At 51.3% G+C, this 27,553-nt stretch overlaps 1 protein-coding gene across 1 annotated transcript; it reads left to right on the forward strand.

The window, feature by feature from the left end:
- Nucleotides 1-1,628: 1,628 nt before the first annotated feature.
- ATP6V1B1 (ATPase H+ transporting V1 subunit B1) lies at nucleotides 1,629-27,395 on the forward strand. Its single transcript, XM_069583637.1, has 14 exons — nucleotides 1,629-1,951; nucleotides 8,779-8,834; nucleotides 20,186-20,284; nucleotides 20,489-20,582; nucleotides 21,150-21,227; nucleotides 21,775-21,914; nucleotides 22,468-22,569; nucleotides 23,035-23,132; nucleotides 24,174-24,297; nucleotides 24,457-24,607; nucleotides 24,850-24,932; nucleotides 26,100-26,204; nucleotides 26,402-26,531; nucleotides 26,864-27,395. Exons 1-14 carry the CDS (start codon nucleotides 1,834-1,836, stop codon nucleotides 27,025-27,027), a joined length of 1,542 nt encoding a protein of 513 aa, XP_069439738.1. The 5' UTR covers nucleotides 1,629-1,833; the 3' UTR covers nucleotides 27,028-27,395.
- Nucleotides 27,396-27,553: the final 158 nt, after the last annotated feature.

Consider the following 27,553-nt stretch of genomic DNA (forward strand, 5'->3'; position numbering starts at 1 on the left):
ACTCCATGCTTTTGTTGGTAAGTGTTGCCCTTTGCAAGCTTCTCTTTCAAATGTGTACTGTAGAGGTGGAATGTCAAGTCCTTGGAGAGGGTGACCAATGAAAGATGAGACGAGGATCCAGAAAGCCAGAGAGAGGGCATCACAGGTAAACCCAGGCAGGATCCCACATGCTTTAGAGGACCTGCCTATCACAAACACCCCAACTCGAAGCACTTCAATTTTTTTTCTTGGTTAAATAAGACACTTTTGTTTAACCTTTTAAATTTTGCAGTAATTGTAGGCTTACAGGGATTTGCAGAGATAGTCCAGAGAAATCTATGTACCCTACAGCCAGTTTCTCCCAATGGTTGCATCTTCCATTACTGCAGTTTAGTATCAAAACTGGGAAACTGACATTGGTTGTATGCGTGTGTGTGTAGTTCTATGTCACGTTATCATCTGTGTAAGATTTGTAAAACTACCACCACAAATATGATATAGCGCTGTTGACCACCTCAGAGATCTACCCCAGTGCTGCCCGTCAAAGTCACACCCACTCCCCACCCCAACCCAAGAGAGTTCTTTGAAAGACTAGGAATTGTGAGAGGGACCAGGATCCTGCAGTGGGTTCTCCAGTCCTCGGATGCAGGGTGAGATTTTGCCTCTGAGGAAGAAAAGGCAAGCAAAGTCAGCTCCAGTCTCTCTGGGAAGTGTATTTGGTTTCAGGTTGACTGCCCGGAGTCATCCAGAGAGGGATGCTGAGAGACAGGCAGCTCTAGCTCTGCTTCCCCATCCCCACGGCAGGGCAGTGTAGTTTGGGAAGGTGTTTAGAGATGCCAGGAAATCCTGAGTCTGGAAGGAGACGTGCGGGTCACCGGAGCAGCCACCCCCTAGTGCCAGGCAGCAGACCTGTGCTCGTTCCCGCCCCCCCATCCCACCCCAGGAGACAATTTCTTTTGCCAGCAGGCATGAAGAGGGACCCTTCATTTGTACTTTCTGCCTTGGGCTGAAAAAGTCAGGGGAGACCTGCTGCCTGGGACCCTGGGGGTGAAATATAAGGTGAGACAGTGTAATCAGAGGGAGAGGTGAGCTGGTCTTCAGGGAACCCTCGGTATTATGAGACAGAAAGGTTTATGAAGACACAAGTCTGATGAGCAACACAGGCTGAGCTCCTAGGGCCTCACAGCCCCAGGTGGCAATGAGACAAGTCCCCAGAACGGCATGACATAGGAAGAGATCAGATGTGTGGTGAATCCACGGTGCTGGAGGATCCAGGGAAGGCCTCCTGTAGGAGGTGGCCCTGAAGCTGGCCCAAGAATGATCTATAGATGTTCAAACAGAGGTGATCATGGAATTCTGCAGGAGGAAGAGGTACCCAGGAGTAGTCAGGGTAGGGGGGCATGGGGCAGGGAGAGGGCATTTGGGGAAGACAGAAGACCTGAGGAGATGGCAGGCTGCTGGAAATGGGCTTTGGGGGGTGGGGGCGGGGTGGGGGTGAGCCTAGGAGGAGATGTGGGGGGCTTAGGCTGTAGCAGCACCTGAGGTTCCGGGGAAGGGGTTGAGTTCAAACCAGCTGCAGGGCTGGGTCAGGAGCGTGACACCGACTGACGGAGGTGGGAGTAGCCCGCCCCTGCCCCTCCCCCAGCCTCCCCCTCCCAGGTGGCCAGGGCACCTCCCAGATCTGGAAGGCTCCAAGCCAAAGGGCCAGGTTTCCGTGTTTACAGTCAACCCTGGGAGAGGAGAAGAGGGTGGAAGGAGGGGTGGTTGCCCGAGGAGGCCGGCCGGCTCTCTCCAGCTCCAGCTCGGCCGAGCTGTGGGAGGCTCAGGCACCCGCTCCCAGCCCGCCACCTCGCCATGGCCGCGGAAGTAGACAGTAGGCCCAGGGGTCTCCCTGGCGGAGGTGCGAGCTTGGGCGCTGCCCGAGAACACGTGCAGGCGGTCACCCGAAACTACATCACCCACCCCCGCGTCAGTGAGTATGACCCCCAGCCCGTGTGGTCGGGTGGACTGCTGCGTCCTCAGGCCCTGCTCCTTAGCCTCAGGGTCAGAGGAGGACCCAGACCTGGGCCTTCGGTCCTGCGGGGTGGCAAAGATGGGGGGGCGGGGCGGGGAGATGGAGGTCCCCAGCCCAGGGTACCCCAGAGGAGCGGCAGCGGAGTAGCTGCAGGAACCTTCCTGTGATCCCAAGTCCACAGAGAGCTCCCAACTGCTCCCAAGAACATGCGTGTGTGCCCCTGTGTGAATGTGTTTGGGGTGTGTTCATATGCATCCCAGAATACTCAGCATGAGGAGCTGTGTGCATTCTCAGGATGGGGAACGTGTGACCCCGTGTGTGTTCTCTCGTGGTGTGTGCATTCTGGGGAAGGGCTGTGCCTGGGGGGTGTGTGTGCTCCCATCTCCACTTGGATGATATATGTGTGTGAATATGATTGTGACAGCTTGAGAGTGTGTACCATCAGAAAGGAAACGTGTGAGACAGCGTGTGCATGCTTGTACACGCGGGTGAGGGGGTGTGTGTGCCAGCATGTGGGCTCACAGGGAGAACGTGGATGACTGTGCTCGGATGATGTCACATGCCTGTGTGTGAGCGGCTGGGAGAAGGGCCCACACCGTGGAGAGCGGAGCCCAGACCTGGAGACCTGAGCAGAGTTGGTTGACCTTTGTCCAGGCCCTCTGATGGCCTCCCCCTCCCCCTGTGAGAATGGGAGAGCTGCCTGGGTGCTGAATAGCGCTGGGTCTGAGGTCTGGCTCCCTTTCCTCCTTCCTGGAATGTGCCCTCCCAGGATGCAACCTTACCCCAGGATCCCCTCCCGGTGGGGAGGGGGATCCACACCCAGGTGTCAGGTGTGGGGGCTGTAGGTGCTGGATAGACCCTTGTAAGCTTCTAAGGGGGGTTGGGGGTGGCTCCAGAGCCTGTCCTGCAGACGTGGGCCAAGTCCAGATGTCTGGGGCCAAAAACCTGGTAAGGCCCCAGGGCCGAAGCCCGTACCACCCCCGCCCATCATCTTTCCTTGTCCAAGGTCACATTCCCTGGTCTGGTATGGCAAATTACTGGATTCCCAGACACCCAGCTCACTGGAGTAAACCGGCCTGGCCGGCACCAGCTAAGCAGAGCCAGAGGCTCCCAAGAGGGTGTGTATGGGGGGATTCTGGCCTAACACAGCCACCCCTCCGTCTGTAGCCAGCCAGCCCCACCAGGGCAGCTGAGGTTTGGGGTGCAGCACGCCCACACCATGGAGAATGGAGAGCGGAACGGAATGACCAGGCCCAGGGCTCGGGGAGCAGCTCCGGGTGGGGGCACTGAGGGGCGTGGAAAACCCCAGCCAAGGAGAAGCTGAGTGGGGTCAGATTTATCACGGAGGTGCTATGAGGGCCGAGGAAGATGAAGGTCCAGACTCTCCCCTAGGGCAAAGCTGGGGTCACCAAGGCCCAGAAATGTGCAGTGACGAGGCCCCCCTTGGGTCCGAGCCCAGACCTGGAGACCTGAGCAGAGTTGGTTGACCTTTGTCCAGGCCCTGTGATGGCCTCCCCCTCCCCCTGTGAGAATGGGAGAGCTGCCTGGGTGCTGAGTAGCGCTGGGTCTGAGGTCTGGCTCCCTTTCCTCCTTCCTGGAATGTGCCCTCCCAGGGTGCAACCTTACCCCAGGATCCCCTCCCGCCAGTCCCCTCCCAGCCGGCTTATTTATAGTCGACAAGCCCTGGCACAACGGGCAACACCCAGGTTTGACCCGGGGCTGGAAGCCCGGGCAGCAGCATCCCCCTAGTCCACGCCATGGGGCCCCTACCCAGGCGACTGTGTTCACACCCAACAGCCGACCCAGAGTCACGGGTCAGCGCAGGGTGAGCCCCTCGCTCCCCGCCTGTGTTAAAGATGTTATTGCGATGACAAAGGCCACTCCTGCGCCTCTGCCGCACACCAGTGTCCTCCCAGCACCCACCCAGGGGCCCGGGCCGGCCGGCAGCCCACCCGAGGGAGGCTGGATTCCTCAGCGTGCTTCTGCACTTTCCTCCAACTGCCCCCTCCTCCTCGGAAGCCTGGAGGGTTTGTTTCTCCCTGGGGGTTTGGACTCCTGTGTCTCTCTCTGCCCTCCGCCCCCTACCTAGGGACTCTAAGCACGTCCAGGCAAGAGAACTTCCTGTGGAGACACAAAGAGCCCAGGAGGAGAGTTGGGGGACCAGAGGGCCAGGGGACAGGGGATGGGGCAGCTGGTTCCCTGCCACCCAGCTCACTTGGCCATGAGTGGGGATGATGAGTCCAGGGGAAGACTTCCTGGAGGAGGAGGTGGACTAAAGAGGCCTGAGGCATCAAAAGTGATTTCTCTGCAGTGGCTGAGGGAGGGGACTGGGTCAGAAAGAAGAGTGGGGTGGAATCAGGATGGGGAGGGACCCGGCAGTATCCACCCTGGGACCCCTTTGCCTTCCTCAGAGCTAGAGCTGTTCTGCACCCCAGGTGACCTGGGGCTTTAGCTGACTGTGTGGGGCAGAAGATGGCAGGGAGACAGGTCGGGGCGCACAGCCGGGGCAAAGGTTAGGACGAACCAGCTAGCAGGAGGGCTGGAGCCAGGTCAGATTGCCTAGGGACTTGAGTGCCAAACCGCTGGCCGCCTTGGTTTCCTCAACCGAAGGGCCGGGGAGGTGACATGGAGAGAGTTCCACCGCTCAGGGTCTTGGGCTGATTCTAAAAACCCTCCCAACCCCTGCCCGCCCTCCCCTAATCCCTCCAGCGGGGGTCAGGGAGGAGGTGCAGGACCTGCTGCCCCAGGCTTGCCCCCACCTTGGCCTCACGCCTGGGCGCCCGCCTGAGTCCGCTCCCAGGACGCTGCAGGTGTGGCGGGCCGGCCCTAATTAGCGGAGCCCCGCTGAGCCTTTGACGGGGAAGGCGGTGGGGAGGTGGGGGCAGGCAGGGGCCTGCAGCCCAGAGAACAACCCGAAGTGTCAGCTGGGACAATGGAGAGGGGGTAGACAGAGCAGCTGGAGGGAGTGTCTGCAAAGTCTCTGGAGGCCTGTGCCCCTCAGGGGTCTTCTGGTTCAACCCCTGCCTCCAGCAGCACCTCCGGGGTCAGGGGCATGCCCCGGGGCTGGGGTAGGGGCTCTAAGGCCTGAGCATCACCAGACACTGTCTTGATTTGTGGTGGGCCCTAGGAGAAATCAGTCGACTTCCTGGGCCTCAGTTTGCCACTCCATGCAATGCACACAGTCAGAGTTGGGCGTGGGTGCAGACAAAAGGCCTGGCTTCCAATCAAGGACACCTTTGTTGCACAGCCACCACCTTGGCTGTGTCCAAACCAGAAAGGCTCTAAGAAAAGACACTATCTAGTCCGACAGAGGAGACACCCCTAGTTTGAGGGGAGAGACACGATCTGCCTCAAGTAAGAGACAAATTGGAAAGCAGGACTCTCTCCTGGGTGCCAGCTGTGGGGCTTCAGAGGGAAAGGATCTGGTCAGTCAAGGGCAAGGCCTTGAAGGCAGCCAATCACCAGAGGCTGGATGGAAATGGCCATATAACTGGATTATCTGCTATGCCATATGAAAGTCACTCAGTCCTGTCTGACTCTGTGACCCACATGGAATTCTCCAGGCCAGAATGCCGGAGTAGGTAGCTGTTCCCTTCTGCAGGGGATCTTCCCAACCCAGGAATCGAAACCAGGTCTCCCACATTGCAGGCAGATTCTTTACTGGCTGAGCCACCTGGGAAGCCCAAGAATACTGGAGTGTGTAGCCTATCCCTTCTCCAGGGGATCTTCCCCACCCAGGGATTGAACTGGGGTCTCCTGCATTGCAAGCAAATTCTTTACTAGCTGAGCTACTAGGGACGCCCCCCAGTGCTGTATTCAGTCAGCAATGAGAGCCCAGCTCCAGGCCTGCCAGAAGCTTGGGAAGGGAGCTTGTGGATGGGGCTGTGATGAGCTGGAACGTCGAGACATACTGTGTGGAACTGAAAATTGGATGGAGCTCCCAGCCCCACCGCAGGCAAAGCACGTTGCCTGGCTCCCCCAGACCCACATCCAGATCACTCCCTTCTTTGTGACCATCACCACTCCTCCCCTCCGCAGGTAGAGATGTTGGGTATCACCAAGATGTGAAACTGGGGGGAGCCAGCTGTGAACAAAGGGAGGAAATTGAAAGAGAGTTAGAAATGACTCCCTGAGGATCTCTGGACCTGCTGGGGGGCACTCTTCCTCTCCTGCACCCCCACCTCCCCGCACACTCCCCTGCTTCATCTTTCTTCAGGCTGGCCTTGGTATTTTCTCCACAGGCCAGTAAGATGCCAGCACTTCCCTGGAATTGCAAGGTCTCCCTGCCCCATGCTCCGTCCCCTGTCCTCGCAGTCCCCCACCTTCTCTTCGCTGGGCTCCCCAGCCCTCTCCACTCCACACAGTCCTGGTAATTCAGAGGATGTGGGCAAAATGCCACCTGGCCAGGAAGGGCATTTGTGGCTGTTGGGTGATTTTCTTGGTGGGGAGGGTGATGCCACAGCTCTCTGGGGGCTGCCTGGATGACCCCGTTTGACCTTGGAGCCTCAGCTCAAATGGCTCTTCCTGCAAGCTGCCTCCTCTAGCCCATTCCCACCCACCCTGCTCTTTCCATTTGTAGCAGTTGGCAATTATTTCCTCTTTGTGTTGTGCTTAGTTCTGAGTCATGTCGGACTCTTTGCAACTCGATGGACTCTAGCCCATCAGGCTCCTCTGTCCATGGGATTCGCCAGGCAAGAACACTGGAGTGGGTTGCCATACCCACTTGGGGAAGATCCCCAACTCAGGGATTGAACCCAGGTTTTCTGTATTGCAGGGGGATTCTTTACCATCTGAGCCACTCTGGCCCCTTTTAAATTGTAGGCTCCAGGTTTTATTTGCCTCCTTTATTTGCATAGCTTGGTACTGAGAAGGCCTCTGATGTCAGGCTTGAAGGAGAGAGGGAGGGAAGCAGAGCTTGGAGGGCAGATGTGAGAGGTCGGAGCCAGGTAACCATCTTGAGGTCTCAGCATCCAAAGGTACGAAAATAGGCTGAGGAGCAGCTGGAGGAGGTCGGAGGAGGTCCGAGGGGGGCGATTAGGGCAGGGCCTCCAGGGAGCTGCGGAGGCGAACACATCCAAGCTGTCGTCCCTTCCCAGGGCAGAGCCATGCTGGAGCGTGAGGTGTGGGGTGCCTCCACGAAGCCACACCCCATTCATCCTCCCTGACAGCAGGAAGAGAGGGCAATGGAGCCAGGCTTGTGTGAGGCTGGGCTGTGATCATCACTGCTGGACGAGGATTGGGGTGGAGGACATGGTTTTAAGAGGGAAGATACCAGAGCTTGCTTGATGGGAAGGCCACAGAGAGAGGGAGCGCTGGCTGAGGATTCCAGGGCGCAGCCCTCTCTAGAGCCTGGTTCCCGGTGCCACTGGGGTGGGCCTGGCTAAGATGGAAGATGGGAAAAGGAGAAGAGGATGGTTCAGGTGGGTGGTGGTTTGAGGGCAGGAAGGTGAGGGAGGGCCCTGGCTCAGGGCCCAAGTCCAAGAAGAACTTCTCTTTCTTGAGTTTTCCTAATTGCTCAGGAGAACCAGGCAAACATCTGTGCAAAGATCCCCTGGCACACTTGGTCTTCCTAGCCCAAGTCCCTGGGAAAGGAACTTAGATCTCACAAAAATAAGGGGTTGACCACTGAGCCTTAGACCAGGGAGGGCATAGGCTGGGGCATTTAGCTTCACCTGGCGGAGCAGCTGGGCAGCCAGCTTCCTGGAACCATGAGAGCAGGTGGCTGGGAGCCATGTGGTCTGATGGGAAGCATGAGGTGGGTGGGGGGCCCAGGCCCTGCTCTGCCACAAAAGTCTGTGACCCTGGGCAGGCTTCCCACTCCTCTGGGCCCCATCCTCCTGGCCTGTTGAGAAAAGGGCTGGACTCCTCTCCCACCGGAGGCCCTTCCAGCCTGGAAGTGACCTAGCGACCTCGAAGGCACCCCCAACCATCCCGCCCTGCCAGGCTCCTTCCGCCCAGTTGTCTCATTGGCACTTTGAAAGGAGCCTGGGTAAGGGATGGGGCTCAGGGGCCCTCAGCCAGCCCCTCACAGAACCAAGCAAGCTTCCTGCCTGCCAGTCCACGCTTCCCCTGTTGGGGTCCCCAGAACTGGAGCCAGAAAATATTTCATGATGTCCTGCCCAATCTTTCCCTGTGAGCCAAGCTCACTCTCCCATTTCGGGTCTCTCCAGCCACCAGCATGGGGATGGTCTGCTTCGTCCTCCCCTGTGGTTCGGCTCTCTCCCCTCCCCCACAGGCACCCGATGAACCCAGATTCATGGAGGAGCAGGGCCCTGCTGGCCTTTCTCCCTGATGCCTGGACACCCCACCCCACTCACACACAGAGTGCCCAGTCAGTGTGCGTGATGGAGAGGAGTGTGGTCCTGCCAGGGGTGGGGCGGGGGATAGAGAGGGCAGCTCTTATCGAATCTCCAGCTTTCGGAAATGCTGTGGGTCAGAGAGGAGGGAGTGGGTGAGTGGGGGCTGAGGCCGGAGCAGCCTCAGGGATAAGAAAGACCTCTGGCTGGCTGCGGAGGGGAGGGGAGGGGAGGCCTCTGCCCTGGCCCTGGCCCTCCCCCAGCCTCCTGCAGGTGTCCGAGACAGCGGGGGCCCTGCGGACAGGGGCATGACCCTTACAGCAATGGTGGCTGGCCCTGTCACAGCTAATGATCCTGATGGCCGGGGTCCCGAGAGCAGTGGGGGTGGTGCTTAGAGGGAGGGAAGGCAGAGGATGATTCTGTGTGTGTGTGTGTGAGCGTGTCTGTCTGTCAGTGTGAGACGCTCACCCGCCTCCACCCTCCCCCCAGCCTACAGGACTGTGTGCAGCGTCAATGGGCCCCTGGTGGTGCTGGACCAGGTCAAGGTAAGATTTCCATCTCTTCCCAGGGACAATTAAATCTTAGTGCTCACTGCCCCTGCACTGATTTCTTCTAAATTGCCCTGCCCTTAGGGGTCTCCCAGGTGCCCATGCCACTCTTCCTAATCCCCCCACCCTCAGTTACCCAGGGTTTCCTCCTCCACTTTTTCTGTGGGCCCCACCCTGGCCTTTAAGAGACCTGCTCCTACCAGCCATCAGCAGGGCCTACTGGGCTATCACACCTCTTTCTTCACCAGGAGAATGGCTGTATCTAACTTCTCCCAGGGCAGGAATCTCCCACCAGTCGCTCAGGGATTTTTTTTAAAGGGAAGAGGAGGAAGTGGCTGGCAGAGGGATAGCAGCTAACTTTTCTCCAGACCTGGAGGTTTTCAAAGGTCTTCGGAATACCTCAGCCTGGGAGCCAGCAGCTGGAGTGGAAAGTGAAGTATGCCTCATGGCGGGGGGTGTGGGTGACTTGGTATCCCTGGGAACTGCAGGACCATGGCAGACACTGGAAGTATTCTGAGTTCGAGGCTGGGGATTCTCGAGACACAAAGAGCCCTGCAAAGCTCCCAGGTCACTCTGCTTCCCCCACTGTGAATTCCACCCCTGTCTCCCACCCCATGTCACCCACACCCTAACTGGATCTGGGCGGCATCCTTGATTCCTCCCTTCCTGGACCCCAGTCTCTCAGCATTCTCCCACCCACTGCTCCCTTCTCACAGCCGTGGCCTCTGGGTCCCCAGCCTAGTGCCCTCCCATCCTCTACCATGCAGTCCCAACCCCTTCCCTCCCCTACTCCTAATTCACTAGGGCCCCCCATGCCTTCACCATACAGACCCTCCATCTGGTAGGGTCCTGCACACCTCTCCACGTCTCATCACTCTCCCTTCCCCACTTAGAAACCCACACTGTCTCTGTGTGGAGCTCCCATTGATGTCTCCAGGCCTTTGCACATACTCTGCCTTCTCAACAACCTTTTCCTCCCCGCTTCTTCTGGCTCACCTTCTCCTGGAAGCCTCTCTTAGCCTTCTGGACAGTGAGCTTGTCCCTGCTGTTGACTTTGTGTGCTGTCTTGCCAGCAGCATCCATCGAGGCATTTGGTCACCAGCTGGCCGTATGTGGTGACCAAATCTCCCTAACCCCCACAATTGGACTTGGATGGCGTTTTTGAATCCCGGGCTCCCAGAGCTGCACACTGCACTTTTACTGAACACTCAGCCCATCATGCTTGTTCAGTTTGTTCAAAGGAAGGGTGAGTGAATCAATGAATGAATTTAAGAGCATGACTGATTATGGGCCTGTCAAAATCTGGCCCTTAAAAAGATCAGACCCACTCATTTCTGGAAAACAGATTCCAAGCTCATATGGACATCACAGTTGGGCCCATTAGTGTTGGGGATGTCCTGGAAAGAAGTGTGATGGGGTCAAACAGTGTGACTCAGACTTCATGAATTTTAATCCCAGATCATCCCCCCCCCCCTTTCTATTAACTACCTGTCAATTCTAGATCAGCAGCATAAGCACCACCTGGGACCTTGTTAGAAATACGGATTCTAGGGCCCTACCCCAGACTGACAGAAACTCTGAGGATGGGGCCCAGAAGCTTTTTTTCATTGCCATCCAGGTGATCTGATGTTCCCTGAAGTTTGAGAACCATCTGTCTAGGATTGTGAACCCGTTTCCTCATCTATTAACGGACAATAGAGCTTTGGGGGGATCAAGTCAGATAAATGTATTGTTATTATTCCTCCTCGAGAAGAGCTAGGATATGCTGATATGCCTGATTAAATAGTCAGTGAATCTCCTGCTCCCTTGCCCAGCTCCATCACACTCCCTACCTGTCAGTCTCTACAGGACGCTGCGTGGTAAGGAGAGTCAGTGTCCATGTAGACACCCATTGTCAGCTGTAAACTGGGGCTGGACTATGAAACTGGAGATAGATCCCAGGCTATGATCCTGAGATTCCTGGATGCATCCGTAACTCTCGCAGAACATAGTAACTGGGTGATGGAGAGACTCAGAGAACCCTGGGCTTGCAGAGGGAAGGAAAGGAACCAGCAGTTGATAGCCTCAGAAGTGCAGGAGATGGAGAAGGCACCTTTATGCCTCTCTCTCCACTGTCTCACATCCCTTGTTCTAGAGTTGCTTGGGCAAAAATGCCATAATTCTGTCTCTATAGCGCCACCTTCTGCCCAAATTGAATCACACAGGCAACAATGCTTTCTGCTTCCATCTTCCTCAAAAGGAAAAATAGCTGGTGGGAAGAATTTTCTTAGGAATTCCCTGGTGGTCCAGTGGTTAGGATACAGTGCTTTCACTGCAGCGATCCAGGTTCGATCCTTGGTCAGGGAACTAAGATTCCATTTGGAAAAAAATAAATACAAAGTTATTGGCCAGGTGCTAAGGGCTTGGAGAATGCACACAAACCTTTTAAGGAAATAGTCATATGCCTCTGCACTGAAGGGGAGGGGCATAGTTCCCACAGTTTAATCTGATTTTCTAGGGTCTGTGACCCAGAAAATGCTACATCTCTATCAAGTATAAAATGGACTCTTCTAGATTCTTGAATAGCCACACTCCAAGACCTGATCTCACAAAAGCACACTCATACACTCACACACGTACACTCGTACACAAGTGCACAGGTTCTGCAAGCATTAAACAGGAGTCTGGATATCTCACGTCCACCTGCCTGGAATACTTTAGAGAGATTTCACTAGAGCAGTGGTTTCTGAGTCAGCAGCCTGGGTTGAGACCCAAGAATGTGCATTCCTGAGAAGTTCCCAGTAGCTACTGCTGCCTGGAGGGCCAGACCACACTGAGAACCGCTGCTCTGGAGGATCTTTGGTGCCTATATTCTGTGTTTCCAACTGGCCCTTATTTGAGACTCACCTTATCTACCAGACTTGGTTCCAGATGTCTGTGGCAGCTCCCAAACTTCAGGGAAAAAGCTTGTGTGTATCAGCTCAGACAACAGTCTCCAAGGAGGAGTCCCCAGACTGCACTGGGTGTTGTCAGGGGCAGAGGTCTGGGAGGCAGCACACCCTGTACACATCCTGCCAGGCTTGCTAGGAACTTTCTAGGCCCCTGTGCCGGCCCCCTGGCTGGCTGGGGTCGGGGTTGAATCTGCAGCGAAGGAGGAGGGTTGCACTGAACTGTCCACACTCCCTGCAATCCTCTTAGTAACCAACTGAGAGAATCAGGCCTGTGGCTGGGAAACAGGGTAGAAATCCAAGCTCATTGCTGCACACTGGAATTCTCTCGCTGCACACCCTGCTCTAAGTGGCTAAGCCCACCCCTCCCCGCAAATAAGTAACTGGCATTCTCTTCCTAAAGGATTCTGGACAGTACTCTCCATGCCTTCCCCATGCTTCTGACAGCTCTTCCTTCTGTCTGGCTGTAACCTTCCTGCTGCTTAAAGTTCATTGTCTCTGCTGTTTCATCTTTCAGGGCCACTCCGCGCGCCAGCTCCTCTCCCCTCTCCCTCACCCCCACGCCCCCCTCCCCCCGCCCCGCGCCCCGACCCACACGCACAAAGATCGGTTTTGTCACCCAGCTGCCTGTCTTCTCTTGGGCCCACTCGGGCCGGGGCTCTGTCCAGTATCTTCCTCCTGAGGTCAGCAGCCTCCCATCTGCGCCACAGACAACGAGGCCAGTGGCCACGCAGGCCCACCGAGAGCAGGAGAGGGGAAGGAGCCGGGATGCGCGTCGCCGGTTTCCCGGCCCCCACCCCGCTAGTCCTTGCTCTCGGGCTCCCTCTTGTGGTCGCGAAGCCAAAGCCGGTCCCTCCAGCGGACCTCAGAGCACTCCCCTCGGAGCGAGCTCCCTCTCTCAGGGTCCCCACTCCGCGGGATCTGAGGGTACTTGAGGGGAGAGCAAGATCGCCTTCCTGGCATCCTCTTCACAGGACAAGGAGGGGCCCGAGCCAGAGCTACTGTCAGAGCTGGGAAGCCTCCGGTCTCAGGCTCCACCCCAGAGGGGTGCCCTGGGAAAGAGGACCCAGTCTTGCTCACACCCCTTTGGGGAACGGAGCCGTCCACCCCTCTTCCCTGGCCCTTACGGTCACTGGCTTGTGCACAGCAGGGGATATAACGATGGTAATGATGGTGACAGCCACATCACTGTACTTGAATATGTCTCCATTTCTTTTTCTTTTTTTGGCCTCACGGGGCACCTCCCACATCTTAGTTCCCCGGCTAGAGATGGAACCCCCACCCCCTGCAATGAAGGGAAGTCCCCCCAACCTTTTTTTACATTTTAATTACATGCACACACAAAACTAGTAACTAGTTTTTGTAACTAGTGAAATTAAAAACACAAAGTTAACTATTTGCTCCTGACCTCTGTATTCCCAACCTCTTGATAACCAAGTAAAGATCCTATATGTGGGCAAATACAAGCATGCTAAATATGAATGTTGGTGTTTGTTAGTCTCTTAAAATGTGTGGAGTATTTCCTCCATGTGGTAGGTTTTAGTTATCCTTTTTGATAGTGACTGTGGTTTGGATTTCCTGTGGTATGACCATACTGTGATGTACTTCCTTTCTGATGGGCATTCCGCCTGTTTCCAGGTTTTGGTGTTACAAATGGTACAGCAATATATATCCCTTTTATACGGACGCCTTTATTGCTGCAGGATACATTCTTTCAAAATAGAACTGCTGGTTCAAAGTGTATATTTCTTTTTATATAGATATTGACAACTTGGAGCAAAATTGCTTGTCCAGCAAGGCAATGATACATGAGAGGACCCACTTCTAGCGTCTTTTCATCCCTGAACGTGTTCACCTGTAACTCTGCCTAATAGCTAAGACCAGTTCTGTCTTGCTTCTAGCTGCACTTCCCTGATGACTAGGGGGAGTTGAGCGTCTTTCTCTGTTGGCATCTCCCTTCCTTCTCCGTGAACTCTTCCAATGCATTGAGTTGTACATTTCGCTTTGTTCATTGTTCACCTTTGCTGATGGTATCTTTGTCATCCAGAAATTTCAAATGTTTATGTTATCAAAGATTTCTATTTTTTGTTTGTGGCTTCTGGATTTCTTATCTTCCTTAAAGACGTCTCTCTTATCCAGTTTTCAGCTAGATTATTCTGTAAGAAGGGAAAGAAGAAAAGTTCTGGTGTTTTGTTTTAGTTTTATATTTAAAATTTTATATGCCTGGAGTCTGTTTTGAGTTTATGATGGGAGTAGATACCCAGTTATCTTAGAGCCATTCGTACAATAGATTCTTTTCTCCTGTGAACGCATATGCCACATTTGTTCTCCAGTAATCTCCTAAACTCTGGGCTCTGTTTCTGAACTGTAGCCTTCCCACATCTCTGTTTCCCTCACACCAACACTGACCACTTGACAACAGTAGCTTCAGAGCATGTTTTAATATCTGACAAGGCAAGTCCTCCACTCCCAATCTTTTCCATAACTGCTTTTGGATATTGTCAAACATTTAAATGATTTTAAGATCATTTTTTACTTCTAGGAGAAACAATCCATTGGGGAAGCATTGAATTTCTATACATTTGAAAAGGTTTGAATTTTTATGATAGTAAGTCATACTGTTTTGGAAAACACTGTTGCTCCCCATTTGTTCAGAGCTTGTTTTCTGTCCTTTAGTAAGATTTTATTATTTTCTTGTACTTTTCTTGTTAAATTTATTTCCAGATATTTCATGCGTTTTGACCCTATTGTGAATGAAATATTTTTCTCCATTTCCTCTTATGTTTATTGCTGGAATAGAAAAGAGAGAGAATGATTTTTTTTTGCTTTTTGCATACATTTTGTTGAATGATCCCTTTTAACATTCTGTGATTCTTTTGGGGAGAAACACACTCTTTTTAAATTGAAGTATAGTTGATTTACAATACTGTGTTAGTTTCAGATGTACAGCAAAGTGATTCGGTTTTGTTTTGTTTTAAGTTTAATTGAGGTATAGCAAACATACACAGAAGAAAAGTCATGGCTATAAAACTTAATGAAGAGAACACAAACCAAGAGTGACTCCATTTTATTTTATTTTTCAGATTATGAAATAAATTATGAGGATGGGATTAACAGGTACAAGCTACTTAAAATAGCTATGCAACAAAGATTTACTGTATAATAGAGATCTATATTCAAATCTTATAATAACATATAATGGAAAATAATCTGAGATTGATAGTTATATATTTATCTTATATACAGCCAAGTTTTCTTATTAGTTCTGGGTGGGGTTGTTTTTATTTGTTTTCATTTTTAACTAGCTCCTCTGGAGGTTTTTTAAATATACAATATCACCTGCAAATAAAGGGAATCATGTCTCTTTTTCCATTGGCATACTTTAATTTTTCTTTTTATTAAAACAATTTCAAATTTATAAAAAGTTACAAAAATAAAAATAATACAAGGAATGTCCATATACCTATTTGTTCTAGCATTTGCTCTGAGTGTATGTGTGTGTGTATGTATTTTTGTTTTTATTTTCTTTAGAGCTTTAGAGGATAATTTATGTCCAAAACTCTAGTGTGTACTTCTGAAGAATAAGGATATACTCTTACATAACCACAGTAGTTATCAACACAAAATTGACACTGATACTTTTATCTAATCTACAATCCATATTCCAGTTTGTAAGCTATCCCGCTAAGTCTTTTATAGCATTTTTCTCCCTCTGGAATAGGGTTCAGGCTAGGGCCAGCTATCACATTTAATCATCATGTCTGTTTAGCCTTCTATAATCTGGAATGTTTCCACAGCCTTTCTTCAACATTTCTGAACCTTTCAAAAAACAATCTATGGCTTATTCATGTTGATATTTGGCAGAAAACAGTAAAAATCTGTAAAGCAATTATTCTTCAGTTAAAAAATAATTTTTTAAAAAAATGAAAATTCTAAAAAGACAAAACAGATCATTATTTATGTTTAGTATACTTTTCAAATTTTTTTTTGTCTTACTATATAAACTAAAATTTCCAAAGCAATATTATGTAACAGTGGTGATATAAGCATCTCTCTCTGTGCATTACTGATTTTATTGGAAATGAAATGGGTTTAGCATTTTACCATTTACAAAGATATTGATGCTGGCTTTGGTAAATAGTCTAGTATGCAAGGAGTTACCTTCCATTCCTATTTTACATAGAACTACATTAGAAAACGACTGCTGGATTATATCGAAAGCCTTTTGGCTTCTATTTAGATAATCCCATGTGATTTTTCTTTTAGGTTCACAAACTCCCTATTATTGTGAACAATGTTTTGAAATGTTGACTGATTCCCAAAGGCTGGTTGATCTAAGCTGGCGTGGCTGGAATAAACCCTACTTGGTCATAGTTGTTTATTTAATATACTATTTGATTTGACTGACCAATAGTTTATTTATAATTTCTGCATCTGTATTTATAAGAGAAATTAGTCTATAGTTTCTTCGGGGATACTATCTGTTAGATTTGGGGTTTGGGAGTTTTTCATTTTACAGTTTTGTTTTCTTCTAATCTCTATCTTCTCTCCATCTTATTACTTTTGTTAGTTCTTCCAATAAAGCTGAATGGAATGATGATAGCAGGCAGTGTTGTTTGCTTCTATTTTTAAAGAGAATGTTTTATACATTATATTATTTTCTATAAGTTTTCTAAGGCTACTTTTTAAGGTTAAGGAATTCCCCTTTTATTCTGTTTTCAAAGAATAGTTTTGTTCTTTTTGTTTGTTTTTGTTTTCAATTGTGGGTAGTTTTAACTTTTTCTAAAACTTGTTGAAATAATGTGTTTTTTAATCTTCTAATTCATTAATAAGGTAAACATATTAGTAGATTTTCTAATATTAGACTAACTTTGAATTCCTGGAATAATCCTAGCTTAGTCTTTTTAATTTTTATTTGTGTGAGTGTGCACTTATCTTCATTTTTTGTTTTTTTTTTAATTTTTTCTTTGATTCCTTGGTTTGTTTGTAACTTGGTCTTTTTTGGTACATTGCTGGATTTCATTTGCTAATATCTGCTTAGTATTTTTGCATATATGTTCTTGATTGAGATTACCTATAATTTTCCCATTATCTTATTTTGTATCGATTATCCTTGACTCATAAAATGAATTAAGACGAGTTTTTCTTTCAGTCTTTGGAAGAGCTTAAGTAAGTTTCAAATTATTTGTTTCTTGATTGTTAGAACTCACTAATTATCTGGGACTCATGTTTTCTTCATGGAAATATTTTAAGTTATTTATCTGATATCTTGAAGATTATAGGTGTATCCTGGCTTTCTATTTTGTTTTTCATTGGATTTAATTCATATTCTTCAAGAAATTTATTCATTTAAGATCTGAAATGCTGCATGAAGTTATTCCTAAGTTTAAAATTATTTTTTAATAGTATTGGTACAGCTAATTTTGACTTTTTTTATTGCAACATTTACTCAAGTCTTTTTTCTTAGTGTTGCCAGAAATTTGTCTATTTTATTACGTTTTCAAAGAACCAGCTTGGCTTTGATGATCTTCTCTATTATGTATCTGTTTCTTTTTCAATGATCTCTGCCCTTTTATTATTTCTTCAATTTTATTTGGAATGTTAATGCTGTTACTTTTTTCTGACTTTTCACGTTGCATACATTCAAAACTACCTCTGCCTTTTCTCTTTTCTAATATAAGCATTTAAAACTTTAAATGTGTCACATATGTGTCGAAAAAGTTTTTCATTTTTGTTTAGTGCTAAATGTTTTCTAACCTGATGTTTAGAGTGTTTCAAAATTTCCAAACATAGGAAGATTTTTCTCACTGTCTTTTTGTTATCGGCTTCTACCTTACTTTGCTCATGGTCAGAAAACATTGTACAGCTTGCTGTCAGCTGTGGCATGAAGTGCTGTCCTTTTTATTATTTTTTGTTTCTCTTGTCATTTTACTTCTGATTTCCTCTAATGTCCAAGGAGTAATTTAAAGGAGTGCTTTAATTTCCCAGAATATTAGAAACACTGCATGGAGCGGCACTGTCTTTTCATCGTTTGTTTTTATTGGATTATGATTATGACATTCCCTGAAGTGAATCAAGGAAGCAAGATGGATGGGCAGCAAGGTGAGGGATGCCGGGTGACGCTATATACTCTCTTCAGTACCTCCCCTGGCAGAAGTCGCAGGCAGAGGACTTAGCTCTCCTGGTGCTGACCAGAGCTGAGGACCAGGGTTAGAGGCGGGGGGCTGCCCCTCAGCCCAGCTTCTGCAGCCAGCTCACAGCCTGCTCTAGAACTCAGCTCCTGAAGCACATGCAGACAGCAGAGCTTGGGGATTCCCCCCGGGCGGCCCTCCACCTGCCTATCTGGGATCCTGGAGGGAAAGACTGATCGTTTTTTAAGTTGAGTTATAACTTATATACTATAAACACTGCTCTTTTCAAGTGTATAGTTCAGTGGGTTTTAGTCTATACACAGACTTGTGCAACCGTCAGCACTGCTTGATTCCAGAACATTCTCATCGCCTCGGAGAGAAGCCCTGCACCTGTTGGTTGCCGCCCCAATCCTTTCTCCGCAGTCCCCAGCGATCACTGATCTTTTTGCTTTGTGGATTTGACCAGTCTGACCATTTCGTGTCAATGGAGCCACGTCCCCTGTGGCTTGCTGTGTCTGGCTTCTTTCACTTTGCGTGATGTTTTCAAGGTCCATCCGTATTGTAGCCTGTATCAGTACTTCATCCCTTTTTAAAGCTGACTTGTATTCTACTGCATGGATACCCACCTTTGTTTATCCAGTTATCAGTTTGTGGACTTTGGGGCTGTTTTCACTTTTTGCCTATTATAAATAACGCTGGATGCACCTTTACATGCAAGTTTTTGTGTGGATATGTGTTCCCATTTCTCTTGGGTATGCACCTGGGGATGGAATTGTTGGGATACATTGTAACTCTATGTTTAACCTTTTCAGAAACTGCCAGACTATTTTCTAAAGTGGCCGCACAGTTTTGCCATCACGCCATCAGTGTCTGAGCGTTCCAGGTCCTCCCCAGCCTTAACACGTGCTCTTGTCTGTCTTTGTCAGAGTCATGAGTGTGAAGTGCTATCTCATTGTTTCCATTTCTTTAATGACTAGTTTGTGCTGTTTACTTAGTCGCTCAGTCGTGTCCAACTCTTTTGTGACCCCAGGGACTGTAGCCAGCCAGGCTTCCCTGTCCATGGGGACTATCTAGGCTGGAATACTAGAGTGGGTTGCCATGCCCTCCTCCCGGGGATCTTCCCACCCCAGGGATTGAACCCAGGTCTCCTGCATTGCAGGCAGATTCTTTACCAGCTGAGCTACCAGGCAAGCTCAATGACTGATTAGTTGGGCATATGTATATCTTCTTTGGATAAATGTTTATTTAGATCCTTTGCCAGTTTAAAATGGCATATTCACCTTTTTTAAATTAACAAATGAGCTTTTGGCTGCCCCCGGTCTTCACTGCTGCACACAGGCTCTCTCTGCTTGTGGTGAACAGGGGCTCATTTCTGGTTGCGGTACTCTAGCTTCTTGTTGCGGAACATGGGCTGCAGTGTGCGGGCTTCAGTAGTTGGGGCTCACGGGGTTCGTTGCCCCATGGCTTGTAGATCCTCCCGGGCCAAGGATCAAACCTGTGTCCCCTGCACTGGCAGGCGGCTTCTTTACCACTGGACCACCCGGAAAGTCCAGTATTTGTCTTTTTATTGTTGAGTTGTAAGATTTCTTTATATATTCCAGATATCGGCCTGATTCTAACACTAAGAATGAATACCTCACTTGATCTTAACCAAGAGAGAGGTGATTGCCTGATTCTTTTTATTCCTGAAGACTGTGAGGACTACACATGAGTTGATCCCAGCCCCGTGACTAGGGAAAGATTGCCACTGGTAGATGGGGACACGTGGGAGCCAAGGAGAGCACCTTGCCAGTGCGTTCATCATTAGTCCACAGGGGCAGAAACAATGGTCAGGAGACCTAAACAGCCATAATAACTATTGAGCTGTTACAAGGTCCCAGTGCCAGATAATGACTTACTATATAGTATATATTCCTTCTCACAGCAGCCCTATGAAAGAGGGGTTAGTATTATTCCCACTTTAAAGATGAGGAAAGTAAGGCTCAGAGACATCATGTAACTTCCAGAAGGTCACACGGCTTCTAAGTTTCAGAGTTTCAATTCTAACCCTGGTCTTCCAACTCTAAAGTCAGTGATCCTACCCACCCAAGTATACTGCCTTGCAAACAGAATTCAAACTTTCCACTTAACCAGTCTCTCAAGTTCATTTCCAAGAGTGTCTGGGCACAAGATGGGAGAAAGGTGCTTGAGACTGGGGAACGCTCGGGGGGAGACAGGGAGGAGTGTCTCACTGTCTCTGTCTCACTGTCTGGCCTCACTGTCACTCTGGGCTGCTCTCCCCTCCTACCAGTTTGCCCAGTATGCTGAGATTGTCAACTTCACCCTCCCCAACGGGACTCAGCGGAGTGGGCAAGTGCTCGAGGTGTCTGGGACCAAGGCAATTGTGCAGGTAAGTGGTGTCACTAAGATGTTTCTGGTTGCATAAATGAATAAACCCACAGTGTCCACACTCTCATAAACTCCAAAAGCAGAAAATGTCCTGTTTTCCCTGAAAGCACCTTGCCCAGAGCTGGACACAAAGGGAGCCTAGAGTGGGAGGCCCCATTCTCCCCAGCAAACCCCCTATTAAAGTAACTAACCTCTTATCCTGTAGGTGTTTGAAGGGACCTCTGGGATTGATGCCCAGAAGACCACCTGCGAATTCACAGGGGACATCCTACGGACCCCAGTGTCAGAGGACATGCTGGGTGAGGGGTAGGGTTGGGGGGTGGAGCGCCCCTCTGTCGGTCTAGTCCAGCGTCCCTGACCAAGTGCTTAACAGACCGCGCTGTCATTGCCTCCCTACCTGTCTGCCTCCCCTGGGAGCCCTGTGAGGTCAGAGGTTGCGCCTTCTCTTTGACCCCCAGCCAGCACTCAGGGCCTGAGTGTTCAGTACGTGAAGAAGGCAACTTCAGTAAACTAGAGGACGAGGACGTTTGGGATCAGGCTGGAGTGAACTGTGCATCCCCCAGTCCTCTCCCAGGATCTGCCATCCCTGGCTCTCTCCTCTCTCCAGCTCTAACACGCCCTTAATTAGAGCCATTGTCCCGGCCAAGGTCTGGCCTGTAAAGGTTTCCAGGAGAGGAGGGAAGGCCCCCAAGGAGACAGTCACTTAGCCAGCTCCCTGGGGGTCACAGAGGGCTGAGGGCAGGGGGACATGGGGCATTTGGGACAGGAGGGACAGGTGGGAGCTGGTGGTGGTGTGGAGGGTGAGCAGCAGTGCGAGACCCAGGGCTGGTCCTGAGCATTCTCCAAGCCCCCTCACCCACCCCCAGGTCGGGTTTTCAACGGCTCAGGCAAACCCATTGACAAGGGGCCAGTGGTGATGGCAGAGGACTTCCTGGATATCAACGGTAAGTGAGGCTGTGGACCGCTCTCAGGACCCAGCTTCCAACCACCTTTCCCACCCCAGTCACAGCCTGTGTCACCTCACACTTGGAAGTTCTGCCTCAGATATTGCCCAGGGTTCACCCCCAGGACTGGTCAGACCAACAGGCGGATCAGGTGAGACACAACAGCAGCAGAGGCCTCCCTGTCCGGGGCCAGCGGCACTTCACGTCCCATTCCTATAAAATGCCATCATCATTGTGCAAATTCCCACGTGCCCAAGACCCTCTGCCACTTCTAACGTGCCTAGCTGGTACCATCCAACAGAGCAATGGGCTGTGGTTTTTATTTAAATACAAACTAATTCAAATGAAATAAAATTTCATGTCACAACCCCACTGCACGTGCTCAGTAGCTACAGGTGGCCAGGCCTGCATCCTGAGCAGCGCAGTTAGAGCACGTCTCCATCATCGAAGAAAATCATGTCCTGCAGTGCTACTGGGACAGGGCTGGGGGCGGTACACGGGGAAGGGCCTGAACCCTCCTGCAGGGCCTGTGACTGCCATCTCCCAGGCCAGCCCATCAACCCCCACGACCGCATCTACCCCGAGGAGATGATCGAGACAGGCATCTCGCCCATCGACGTCATGAACAGCATTGCCCGTGGTCAGAAGATCCCCATCTTCTCAGCAGCTGGGCTCCCCCACAATGAGGTGAGGGCTGCATGGGGCCTGCAGGCACCACCAAGGGGAAGGGAAGGAGCAGAGGCCAGAGCTCGTGGGCCAGCAAGGGCGCCTCCTGTGCCGAGCGGGCGGGGCCAGCAGAGCTAGGGCCATCGGCAGCTGTCTTGGGGCAGCTCCGGGCCTCAGGGCTGCACAGGTCTAAGTGTCCCTGCCTTCTGCCTACACACATGCTCATCCTGGATCTGGTAACCGCACACACCACCAGCCCCAGAGACATCCCAGCATGAGGCGGGGGGACAGGGGGTTCTGAAGGACCTAGTTGCCCCAAATTTGAGGTAGGTAGTTGTTCTTTGGAACTGTTTTTCCACCCTGCTCTTCGTGAGATGCACCCTGGGCTGGGGCAGCCCCTCCCCTGGGAGTGGCTGCAGGACCCAGGGTAGCCCTTCCATGTGTGACCTTGGGTTCCTCCCACCTAAGGCCTCAGCAGGAGGATGGACTAAGCATCGCCCTGTCCACACTTCTCAGTGGCACCCGGAGGCGCCGGCTCAGGCTCCAGTTCTGATGTCCTTCCTTCTGTCCCCAGATTGCCGCCCAGATCTGCCGCCAGGCTGGGCTGGTGAAGAAGTCCAAGGCCGTGCTGGACTATCATGATGACAACTTTGCCATCGTCTTCGCAGCCATGGGGGTAAGAGAGGGTGGACAGATGGCAAATTCTGTAGGCGGCAGGTGGGCCCTTGGCCCCTTGGCCCCAGGCATACCCAGTCTAAGGGGGGAGGCATTATCCTTCTCGCTGAGAACTTGGCCTGTCTGTTGATAGAGGCAAGAGCGCGAATGAGGGCTGGGCAGTGTGTCCCCCACAGCAGCCCCAAGAGGATTCTGGGGGAGCTGGGAAAGGAGGAAATTAGGGGAGAAAAGATGGTTTCGGGATGGGGAACCCAGGGGCCCTCAGAGGAACAAGAGGTTTAGCGGGTCAGGTGAGGAGCAGGGTGACACCGAGCAGCTCAGCCTGACGTCTGAACCTCTCTCTGGGGTTCTGATGAGACCCTACTGACTGATAGCTGGTAGTAGCTATACTTTCCTATAGTAATAGGCTTTACTGGAAGAGATGGGAGGGGCCTGGCCCCGCCTCCAGCCTTCCCTGTGTTTCCAGGTGAACATGGAGACAGCCAGGTTCTTCAAGTCTGACTTCGAGCAGAACGGCACCATGGGCAACGTCTGCCTCTTCCTGAACCTGGCCAATGACCCCACGTGAGCACCCACACTACCTGTAGGCAGCAGGCCCTGCCCCCTTCCAAGACCCGGAGCCCAGGTCTCAGGCTTCGCCAGAGCTGGGAGAGCAACCCCTCACTGTCCAGATGGGGAAAGTGAGGCTGGGGAAGAGGTGGGGACAGTGCAGGAGGAGATAGCGAGAGCCAGACCACTGCCTGCTGGCTGCCTGCAACCCATCCACCCTCTCTACAACCTGCCTCCAGCCACTGCCCCAAGTCAGGGCTCCTCATCTTAGACTTGCTTCCACAAGGTCACCACTAAAGAGGTATTTCCCTAAAACATTTGCTTAGAAAAACTGCCATTTAAAAGTTGAGAAAATGTGAATTTAAATCTGTAGGTTGGGTGATGAAAAAAAAAACCCTAATACTAATAATAACCTAATACTAATAACCTAACCAATAACCAAAAACTGTCCTGGGAGCTGAAGGTACTCCAGAAACTAGGGAGCAGAGTGCAGGAGGCCCAGATGGTATCCTAAAGAAAAGTGCCACGGGCACAGGGCCCGGGGTCTGGGTGTCTGGAGCGGGAGGAAGGGCCCCGGAGCGCTCACCGGGGAAGGTGCTGCAAGGCAGGCAAGTGTATGGCCCGCACGTGTGCTCAGGAACGGAGACGGGAACAGGAAGGAAGGAACCCCGAGGACACAGAGAGTGGGAGCCTTCTGGCTGACCCAAGCCCAGGTGCCCTCGGGGAGGGATATGCAGAGCGGATATGCAGAGCGCCAGCTGCTGAGCTCTGACACGCCATCTGCCCTCCGGGCCCTGCCTGGCCCTCCACCCAGCTCCCTGCCTGCCTGTCCCAGCCTCTGTCCCTGTTCCCACCTTGAACAGCAGGATGTGGTTGAGGGCCCAGTCTCCCAGGAACCATGGCCTGGACCTGGGAGCTAGGGTCTAGGGCTCATCTTCCCCAGTCCTCTGCTGCTGTGCACTGTACCAGCTTCCAAGTTCACTCTCCACGCAGCACGGGGGCTAAATGGACACAGGCCTGGCCCACAGGTGCTCTAACCATTGGCCGTACCTGCAGGATCGAGCGAATTATCACCCCGCGCCTGGCACTGACTACAGCAGAGTTCCTTGCCTACCAGTGTGAGAAGCACGTGCTGGTCATACTGACGGACATGAGCTCCTATGCGGAGGCCTTGCGGGAGGTGAGTTGGCTGGCGAGGGGGGTCGGGCTCAGCCCCCCTAGTCATGAGCCCAGAGCTGGCCCACACAGGCCCACCCCCACCCCATTCCTCATGGTCACTGAACCCCCCATGCCCCTTCCTTGTATCATCCTCTTACCCCAAGGCCCACGGGTATTGCAGGTCTCAGCTGCCAGAGAGGAGGTGCCTGGGCGCCGAGGCTTCCCCGGGTACATGTACACTGACTTGGCTACCATCTACGAGCGGGCGGGCCGCGTGGAGGGCCGGGGTGGATCCATCACTCAGATCCCCATCCTCACCATGCCCAATGACGGTGAGCCACCTCCCTGCCCACTGCCCCTTGCAGTCCCCTGCCCTCCCGTCCCACCCAGACACTGACAGGACCCATGCTTCTTTCCATGGATGCACAGGAACTCCACTCCTCCAGCAGGGTAGGCACTGTCCCTTCCTTGCCTCCACCTGTCACCCACTCCTGTGAGGGAACAGAACCTACATGGCCCTGGGTGGGTGGAGACCTGAGCACCATCTATGCTTCTCCACTGCTTCTCCTTGCAGATATCACCCACCCAATCCCAGACCTGACGGGCTTCATCACAGAGGGACAGATCTATGTAGACAGACAGCTTCATAACAGACAGGTACCGTCCCCTCTCCAACTCTCTCCACCATCTCCAAAGACAGTGACTAATAACCAGTATGCCGCTTCCCACTGCACTTCACCTCTAGTGAATGAGGAGGGGCCGGGCAAGGCTAACCCCAAACAGGAGCTAATCCCCACGAAGACAGTTTGGTCCCCAGACAGAAGACAAGTCTGGGTGGAGTCCAGCCTCCTTGGCTGTGGGATCTTTAGAAAATCATTTCATGTCTCTAATCCTCAGTTTCCACATCTGTAAAATGGGAATGATAATACGTATCACACAGTTGCATTGTGGAGAACAAAATAAATTGGTGGGAATTTCCTGGTGGTCCAGTGGTTAGGACTCCATGCTTCCATTGCTAGGGGGCACAGTTTCAATATTTGGTTACATGTCACCTAGTATAGGCACCCCCCCAAAAAAACCAAAACAACAAAAAAGTATACAGTATAAAAGTATATATAGATATAGAAAGCATCTAGCGGATCATAGATACAAAATAAATGCCAATTCTCTTTTCTTTCCAGTAGTTTGCTTTACTGAACAAAAACAATAGGTAACTGACAAAAGTAGGTGGTGGATAATATGCCTGTCCCATCTGAGGTTAAAGGTCACCCCCATAACTGTTTCCTCTTTGTTTGGCAGCTTCTTTCCTTGCAGCTAAGAACTATTAAGTTTCAGCTCATTTTCATCTCAATAATAATCAAAAGTTTTGAAATAGCTAGACTTTCATGAACTTCCCCCTCCATTCTAGGCACACACATTTAGACATGTGTATACTCACTGGAAAAAACTCTGATGCTGAGAGGGATTGGGGGCAGGAGAAGGGGATGACAGAGGATGAGACGGCTGGATGGCATCACCGACTCGATGGACGTGAATCTGAGTGAACTCCAGGAGTTGGTGATGGACAGGGAGGCCTGGCGTGCTGTGATTCATGGGGTCACAAAGAGTCGGACAGGACTGAGTGACTGAACTGAACTGAACTGATACCCAAGCCCCAGGATTTGTGGGAGATAAAGGGGGAGGGGTGTGACCAGTCCATCTTTCCGTGGGATGAATAAGGACCGGTCTCAGGAGAACCACAGAGGGAGGGAAGACAAGTAGAGGTGGGAAGGAGGGGAAAGTTCGGGCCCTGCTTCTGCCACTCCCTGTTTCGGCTCCCTGCAGATCTACCCCCCCATCAACGTCCTCCCTTCCCTGTCGCGGCTGATGAAGTCCGCCATTGGGGAGGGCATGACCAGAAAGGACCATGGAGATGTCTCCAACCAGCTGGTAAGGAGTGAGCCCACGGGCTGGTGGGGAGCTGGTTTCAGAGGCCGGAGGCTGGAGCCTTAGCTGGATATCGAGCTTTTCTTCTGGCAAACGATCCCTCCCCTTTTGGGGTTCCCGGACGCACAATCAGATGGGGGAACACGGGACTCCTGCGGGAAGCCTGCCGTGACTGCTGATCCCCTCGCCCCCCTCACCAGTATGCCTGCTACGCCATCGGCAAGGACGTGCAGGCCATGAAGGCAGTGGTGGGGGAGGAGGCGCTCACTTCCGAGGATCTGCTCTACCTGGAATTCCTGCAGAAGTTTGAGAAGAACTTCATCAACCAGGGTGAGGCGCTGGGGGCACTCAGGCAGCAACCGGCTTACTCACACACACACACACACAGACACACACACACAGACACACACACAGACACACATAGACACACACACAGACACACACAGACACAGACACACAGACACACACACACACAGACACAGACACACACACACACACAGACACAGACACACAGACACACGCACACACAGACACAGACACACACACAGACAGACACACACAGACACACACACACAGACACACACAGACACACACAGACACACACAGAGACAGACACACACACACACACACACACACCCATGACACTCCTGCTCTGTCCTTAGGTCCGTACGAGAAACGCTCGGTGTTCGAGTCTTTGGACCTGGGCTGGAAGCTGCTGCGCATCTTTCCCAAGGAAATGCTGAAGCGCATTCCGCAGAACATCATCGATGAATTCTACTCCCGCGAGGGGGCGCCGCCGGACCCCGAAGCCGACACCGCGCTGTAGCCCCGCCCGCAAGCTGGCCGCGGGGCAGGGTCCAGGGACCGCCTTCGTCCGTCCCATCCTCATGGTCCACACACCTTAACCAACTCCCTGCCCTCCCTCAGCCCGCCACGGGCTATGAGGAGAGAGGAGCCCGCTCCCACGCTCCAGTCCTCTCCCTGGATTCCCCGAATTGAGAACCAGAAGGTGGTTAAGCCTGTATTCTCTGTCTTGTTCTGATAGGAGCATCTGTATTTTAAAATTAGCCCCCATCCCATAAGAATTTATCTCATGTAAAAACAAGATTGGTAAAACATTGATGATTGTTGGACCTGAGGGTGATGGATTCGTGAGGTTCATTAAACTATTCTCTCTACCTTAAAAAGAAAAAACACATTAGTGTCTTAACCAATAACAACATAATTCTTCTTAGGGAAATATTTATCTTCCTTAAAAAGTATCTTGATAGGTATCTTAGGAATATGAGGTCATGGGCCATAGAAAGCACAGTCTTAAGGCCACAAAAGATGTCTGCTTAAGACATGCCAGG

Source organism: Ovis canadensis, chromosome 3, assembly GCF_042477335.2.
Source record: "Ovis canadensis isolate MfBH-ARS-UI-01 breed Bighorn chromosome 3, ARS-UI_OviCan_v2, whole genome shotgun sequence".
Taxonomy (NCBI): domain Eukaryota; kingdom Metazoa; phylum Chordata; class Mammalia; order Artiodactyla; family Bovidae; genus Ovis; species Ovis canadensis.